Genomic DNA, 7,500 nt, shown 5'->3' on the forward strand with positions numbered 1-7,500 from the left:
AAAATCATCCACATATACACACTCATAGATGTCTCATATGTGGATGATTTTAGGTGTGTATATGTGTGTGTGTATAGATATGTGCTGTGAGACATCTATGAGTGTGTATATGTGGATGATTTTAGGTGTGTATATATGTGTGTGTGTGTGTGTGTGTGTGTGTGTGTGTGTGTGTGTGTGTGTGTGTGTGTGTGTATAGATATGTGCTGTGAGACATCTATGAGTGTGTATATGTGGATGATTTTAGGTGTATATATATGTGTGTGTGTGTGTGTGTGTGTGTGTGTGTGTGTGTATAGATATGTGCTGTGAGACATCTATGAGTGTGTATATGTGGATGATTTTAGGTGTGTATATGTGTGTGTGTTACAGGAGCTGCAGGTTAAGGTCCCTGAGTGGGAACGGCGTGTGACTGAACATGTGAAGCATCTGCAGCCTAGCTGTCAGTACTCCATCACACTCTGCTGCCACCTGCTGGAAAACAGCTGCCGCTACACCACCAAACCCACCCACTTTACAACAGGTCACCTGATCTCAGAGACCAGCTGTTGTCTGAGTCATTGCCCCAGAGAGATCAGTGCTGGGATAAGCAGTCTCTCTCTCTGCTCTTATATCCAGATCCTCTGGTGACGCTCAGTGTCTGGCGGAGGATAGAACGCAGAGCTCACAATCGCAGCATCGCAGTTCTGTGGAAAACTGTAAGTCTCAGACTGAGTAGCACTTCTACAAATGCAGTTACAAAATGCATCATCATACAAGTGCTTCCTCAGAGACTGATCTGTGCTTTTCAAAGCTGCAGTTATTCTGTGGGCCAGGGGACAGCAATCTCTCTCTCTCTCTCTCTCTCTCTCTCTCTCTGTTAGTTTAACAGTGGTTCAGACTCCAATGTGCAGGTGTTTGAAGTGTGTGTGAAGCAGAAGGATGCTCTGAAGAGTGTGTGTGAGAACGTCACAAAGACACAGGTGGATTTAACAGTGGGAGCCGGAGTGTATCATGTGTCAGTGAGAGCAGTCACACTCGTAGGTTTATCTGAACCAGCCCATATCACAGTTCCATCAGACCACCCAGGTGACTACTGCACGCACAGACAGAGCGAGCCCGTGCTGACAAACATGTCTATTTACTCTGTTGTATTTTCTCACAGTTAAAAAGTGTAGCACTTAGGCACATCACATATGCCATTTTAGCCTATTCAAGTACACGTGACGTAATTAAATTGCAATGAATACAACTTTAATTACTTTAATTCATCACTTATTAACTTCATACATCTCCCCCCCCCCCCCAAATATGGAAACAATTAAGTAGACTGTTTAAAGTAATTACTTTAGATTTGGTGTATAACAAAGTAATAGTGTGACTGAGTCTGCAGTTTGAATCATGTGATTTGTATACTGACTGTTTAAACAGTGTCCAAGTTAGTGGAGAAGAGGATTATGGGTGATGCGGAGGGGTTCCTGTTGTCTTGGTCCAGTCTCTCCTCAGCCACTGGTGGCTACATTGTAGACTGGTGCAGGAGAGGTAGTGCAACACCATGTGACCTGCAATGGAGTAAAGTGCCAGCCAATCAGACGTCCTTGTTTCTCACAGCAGGTACAGAAATGTGTTTGCAGGAGCCACTCATCTCGTGAGGCCCAATCACAGTGCTTTTTGTAGTCATGAGGCCCAATCACAGAGCTTTATGTAGTCATGAGGCCCAATCACAGTGCTTTTTGTAGTCGTGAGGCCCAATCACAGAGCTTTTTGTAGTCGTGAGGCCCAATCACAGAGCTTTTTGTAGTCGTGAGGCCCAATCACAGAGCTTTATGTAGGTCTGTATGGGGGATGTGAGTGACTGCATGTCTGTATGGTGTATGAGTGATGGTAGGTCTGTATGGGGGATGTGAGCGACAAGGTCTGTATGGTGTATATGAGCAATGGTAGGTCTGTATGGGGGATGTGAGTGACTGCATGTCTGTATGGTGTATGAGTGATGGTAGGTCTGTATGGGGGATGTGAGCGACTAGGTCTGTATGGTGTATATGAGCGATGGTAGGTCTGTATGGGGGATGTGAGTGACTGCATGTCTGTATGGTGTATGAGTGATGGTAGGTCTGTATGGGGGATGTGAGCGACTAGGTCTGTATGGTGTATATGAGTGATGGTAGGTCTGTATGGGGGATGTGAGCGACTAGGTCTGTATGGTGTATATGAGTGATGGTAGGTCTGTATGGGGGATGTGAGCGACTAGGTCTGTATGGTGTATATGAGCGATGGTAGGTCTGTATGGGGGATGTGAGCGACTAGGTCTGTATGGTGTGCATGAGTGATGGTAGGTCTGTATGGGGGATGTGAGCGACTAGATCTGTATGGTGTGCATGAGTGATGGTAGGTCTGTATGGGGGATGTGAGCGACTAGGTCTGTATGGTGTATATGAGTGATGGTAGGTCTGTATGGGGGATGTGAGCGACTAGGTCTGTATGGTGTGCATGAGTGATGGTAGGTCTGTATGGGGGATGTGAGCGACTAGGTCTGTATGGTGTATATGAGCGATGGTAGGTCTGTATGGGGGATGTGAGCGACTAGGTCTGTATGGTGTGCATGAGTGATGGTAGGTCTGTATGGGGGATGTGAGCGACTAGATCTGTATGGTGTGCATGAGTGATGGTAGGTCTGTATGGGGGATGTGAGCGACTAGGTCTGTATGGTGTATATGAGTGATGGTAGGTCTGTATGGGGGATGTGAGCGACTAGGTCTGTATGGTGTGCATGAGTGATGGTAGGTCTGTATGGGGGATGTGAGCGACTAGATCTGTATGGTGTATATGAGTGATGGTAGGTCTGTATGGGGGATGTGAGCGACTAGGTCTGTATGGTGTATATGAGTGATGGTAGGTCTGTATGGGTTTTTGCAGATGGCTTCCAGAAGGGATGCAGATACACATTTAGGATTTTTAGCTGTCACTCAGAAGGGGACCTTGTTCATGAGAAACAGATCGGCTATTTGGAAGAGCAGAGTGAGCACACGCAGTTATACACACACACGTACAGTTATACACACAGTTATACACATGTACAGGTACATACACACAGTTATAGACAGTTCACACACATTTATACACACACACACACACAAATATATACATTTATACATACACAGTGACAAACGTAGTTACACACACACACACACAGACACACATACATAGTTATACACATACAATTTGAGTGCATGTATTAACTGAAGATGAGGTGTTTGAGTGCATATCTTTCTGGCAGAGCCTGTTCAATTCCCCGAGCTTGAATTTCCACCGAGTGTCAGCTGGACATCCGTAAAACTGGAATGGAGTTTTAATGAGGAGGATCCAGCTCATCCTGGATTCATCACAGGATACATGATAACAGTCCATAATGATTCTCAGTGGAATTCTACTCACAGTTAGTCACTCACACACACACTCACTCACACACTTTCTAAAGAAATGGTGGTGGTGTAGCATGTAGACTTGCTCATGTTGAGCAAATGCCTGCGCTCCATGTACTGCCCTGCTAATGTAAAGGTGTTGTTGGCTGCAGACGTGTGGAGCCTCTCTGTGCAGATGCCTGACTGTAAGAGCCTGGAGGTGGCAGGTCTACAGGAGAGCCAACAGTACACAATCTGTCTGGCAGCATGTACATGTGTTGGGTGTGGTCCTGTAACCACCCTCACAATCACCACCCTGCAGAACCGTGAGTCTCACACACACACTAACAAATGCTTAACAATCTTAACAAACGCCTCTCTCTGACCAAGGAACACGGCATCCTCCAACAGTCCTACTGACAGACGTTACTCTGAGCGTAGTGGCATTGACACACATTCACTTCCAGGTTACCTTCTGCTGGCGAAGGTCTTGACCCCTCTCCTCGTTGTGATGGGCTGTTTCCTTTGCTTTTGGCCTTGCAGAAAAACGTGAGTGAGTGAGTGTTTAACCGTCATCTGTATACTAACCACAATACACAGTGAGTGAGTGTTTAACCGTCATCTGTATACTAACCACAATACACAGTGAGTGAGTGTTTAACCGTCATCTGTATACTAACCACAATACACAGTGAGTGAGTGTTTAACCGTCATCTGTATACTAACCACAATACACAGTGAGTGAGTGTTTAACCGTCATCTGTATACTAACCACAATACACAGTGAGTGAGTGTTGAACCTTCATCTGTATACTAACCACAATACACAGTGAGTGAGTGTTTAACCTTCATCTGTATACTAACCACAATACACAGAATCATACAGTCATATAATGGGTACAGCATGCAGTTTGGATCCTTGAGGTAACAAAGATTTTGTTTGTTGTCATTTTACAGGTTGACAGGAATCGCTGTAGATGTTTTTAAGTTCCCATCAGATCACACTATGAAAGTGTTGGAGTTGGACGGCAACCTGTATGAGGTAAGTGTTCTGTATGCTACCTTTTCTCTGTGTCCCTGTGTGGGTGGAGGAGTGTAAATGTGTTCCACTCCCCATAGGTGAGTGAGAACCTCAGAGCTCTGCAGGTGGAGGACTGTAAATGTTGCGAACTGGAGATCATGGAGGCACCAAGCACCGTGGCGGAGAAATCCTGCCTGCTGTTCACCGACAGCTCATGGAAACAGAAGGACCTCTCTGTGCTAGCTGCTCCACCCCTTACAGAAAACAGACCCACCCCGGTGGGTTGGGCTGCCGCAGAGAACGCCCCCCCGTGCAGAGAGCCAGGCGGCGAGACCGTGACAAGCATGGTGAACCTCACTTACCTGTCCTCCCTGCCATGCCCCGAGGATCCTAAGGGGGCACCACCGTACCACACCAGCCAGGAGGCTGGCCCCAGCAGCGACGGCTACGTCACCTCCATAACCATGGTGACACGATGTGACTCAGGATGATTTCGATATTTGTGTGTGCATGTGTGTGTGTGTGTGTGTGTGTTTTGTGTGAGAACGTGTGGGAGGTCAACTACAGTGACTGAGCACAAACTCCCATCAGCTGTTCTCTGTATTTGTACATCTGTGGTATTTTGACAAGCTGCAAATTCCTGATAACCATATTTTTAAAAAAGTGTTTTGACTTCACAGAGAAGATTGAGTTAGTGTTCATCTGTTTCTCAAGACCTTAAAAAAGCAGACAACTGCTCAAGAGGTTTGGACTTGATCAACATAATAATCCAATTACACAACCAGAGTTATCGGTTCAATCCTGGAGATGATCAAGCTTACTTACTGAAAAAGACGTTGGACCAACCAGTGAGTCAAACCTTTTGAAACTAAATAAATGTCTTGTTGATGGCTGTTATTGCTTAATTGCACTGATCACAGATCTTACCAAGAAGCAGGAGTTTGGACTTTAAGGTTTTAAAAAAACAGACCTGTAAGTAAATAGATGCCACCATTCATTACTGCTCTTCAGACACACACGACCCTGACTCACCTCAACCCGGCGCCCAGAGAACACAGATGACCCTGATGAAGCTGAGCCCCTGCTCTCTCAGCTCCTATGCTTGAATGTGAAGTGCTGGACAAGCAGTCATCTGCTGAAAGAGAAAGCTGCTGACCTCACCATTTTGTCTGCTCAAAATTCATCTTAATTACTTTGTCTTGATTACTTCATCTTTCGTGGAAATTCTATGCATAAATGTACTAAAAAAACTTACCAATAAAATAATTTACATTTCATTTAAGGAAAAAAGAACATTCCTGCATTGCGGAGTATAAGACTAACACACATCTCTCAGCACTCTGACAGATTCATAAAGCACACGAGCAACCGCTGCAGGTACTCCTCTCCAAACATGAGCAGCGCTACCCCAGTAACAACCATCATCTGCCAACAGTCCCAACTCCAACGCACTCTTTAGGTAAAATCTAGTGGCACTTTACAATAGCTCCATCAGTGCCAGAACAGCAGAAACTCAACACACCGAACCCTCACTGTGAGACCTTCGCCCTGTCTAGTGGTGAATTAGTACCAGCAGAAACTCAACACACTGAACCCTCACTGTGAGACCTTCGCCCTGTCTAGTGGTGAATTAGTACCAGCAGAAACCCAACACACTGAACCCTCACTGTGAGACCTTCGCCCTGTCTAGTAGTGAATTAGTACCAGCAGAAACCCAACACACTGAACCCTCACTGTGAGACCTTCGCCCTGTCTAGTGGTGAATTAGTACCAGCAGAAACTCAACACACTGAACCCTCACTGTGAGACCTTCGCCCTGTCTAGTGGTGAATTAGTACCAGCAGAAACCCAACACACTGAACCCTCACTGAGACCTTCGCCCTGTCTAGTGATGAATTAGTACCAATAGAGTCAATCCCAGACTGCTTATTTAAAGACCCAAAAACACCACCACATGCAGTGTTTACATCAGTGCGCCATTAACTACCCCAGCTGTGGCACCACCTGCAGGCAACACTCTACCTCTGTGCTACTGTACGGACCACATGAAGTTGGAGTGGGCGTATTCTATGTAGGAGTGGGTGTGATGCTTGAGGCTGCTTTATAAAGCGACCGGTTCATTATTGCAGACAACAGCACAACCATCTCTGCTGCTAGTTATATTTCTACCTCCACTGTGTAAAATGTTCAGGGTGTGTGTGTGTGTGAGGGCTCAGCAGTAGCTACATGTGTGAGGTAAATAAAGTGTTTTCCTGTCTCTCTAGGTAGTGCTAATATTTGTACAGACCACACACGTATCTCATGTTAGGATGTGGAAAGATCTTGCACCTCGTGCGACAAATGCTCATATCTGATTGTCTGGATTAAAACACACACAAACACACACACGCACGCATGCACACAAATAATTTAAATGTGACTGCAAATTCAGCAGTTCTGTCACTTCTGATCAACACTGGAAGTTGTAAGTTCAGTGCACAATTCCAGAGGGCAGTGGTCAGTCTTATAGTGTTGTAGCGCGTCCGTATCATCCAGCACAGTGGAGCCCTCTACAGGTAGAGGAATGCCAGAAACACACTCAGGCCTGAGGTCAGCTGGGAGGGCTAGAGGAAGAGTCACATGTTGGGGGAGGAGTCTAACGAAGTTTCGTCTGTAGCAGTTTTCACTGGTTTGGATAAAACAGCTTCCGCTTCCTCGTACAGCTGCAGAGAAAACAGAACAGTTACGCAACCCGCACGCACGCACACACGTTAGTCTGAGTGTTACCGGTAGAAAGTGCACATCCTGGAACAGTTCTTGGATGAAGCGTCTGATGGGCAGTCGAAACCTACAGCGTGGCAGTAGGAAGGACACCTCCTAGTACAGACACATCATCAAACACACATGCAAACTTCTCCTTTATCCTGTAACACACACACACACACACACACACACACACCTCAGGTGGAACAGGAAGGAAACCTCAGAGTACAGATACACATCATGAAACACACACACACTTACGTGAGCAGGCCAGTCTCATGACTCTTGATTGCGACAGATGAGCTGAGGTTGATGACCAAACGCACAATTTCTTTCCTCCGGAGCACACGACAAACA

General features: G+C 46.0%; 1 protein-coding gene and 1 long non-coding RNA gene across 7 annotated transcripts in view; one reads left to right on the forward strand and one right to left on the reverse strand.

Moving 5' to 3' along the window:
* osmr (oncostatin M receptor) overlaps nt 1-5,664 on the forward strand; it is a 12,625-nt gene extending 6,961 nt beyond the window's left edge. For 2 of the 6 annotated variants that reach the window (XM_081712284.1, XM_035525903.2), the window contains exons 8-18: nt 373-523; nt 619-698; nt 864-1,068; nt 1,411-1,593; nt 2,896-2,997; nt 3,257-3,415; nt 3,554-3,706; nt 3,848-3,929; nt 4,338-4,422; nt 4,500-5,249; nt 5,413-5,664. In XM_081712284.1, coding sequence (XP_081568410.1) covers nt 373-523; nt 619-698; nt 864-1,068; nt 1,411-1,593; nt 2,896-2,997; nt 3,257-3,415; nt 3,554-3,706; nt 3,848-3,929; nt 4,338-4,422; nt 4,500-4,892 — 1,593 coding nt within the window. In that variant the 3' untranslated portion in view covers nt 4,893-5,249; nt 5,413-5,664. Of the gene's footprint in view, nt 1-372; nt 524-618; nt 699-863; nt 1,069-1,410; nt 1,594-2,895; nt 2,998-3,256; nt 3,416-3,553; nt 3,707-3,847; nt 3,938-4,337; nt 4,423-4,499; nt 5,250-5,412 lie in introns of those variants that run through there. The other 4 variants (XM_081712238.1, XM_081712334.1, XM_081712432.1 and 1 more) reach the window with 4 other exon arrangements.
* Nucleotides 5,665-5,854: 190 nt separating this feature from the next.
* LOC145659420 (uncharacterized) overlaps nt 5,855-7,500 on the reverse strand; it is a 4,278-nt gene continuing 2,632 nt past the window's right edge. Inside the window, exons 2-3 of the long non-coding RNA XR_014125636.1 lie at nt 7,405-7,500; nt 5,855-7,304 (exon numbers count right to left, since the gene is read on the reverse strand). The exon at nt 7,405-7,500 is cut by the window's right edge and continues 28 nt beyond it. This is a non-coding gene — a long non-coding RNA (uncharacterized LOC145659420). The remainder of the gene's footprint in view (nt 7,305-7,404) is intronic.

This window comes from Electrophorus electricus, chromosome 1, assembly GCF_041902795.1.
Source record: "Electrophorus electricus isolate QZ-2024a chromosome 1, ASM4190279v1, whole genome shotgun sequence".
Taxonomy (NCBI): Eukaryota; Metazoa; Chordata; class Actinopteri; order Gymnotiformes; family Gymnotidae; genus Electrophorus; species Electrophorus electricus.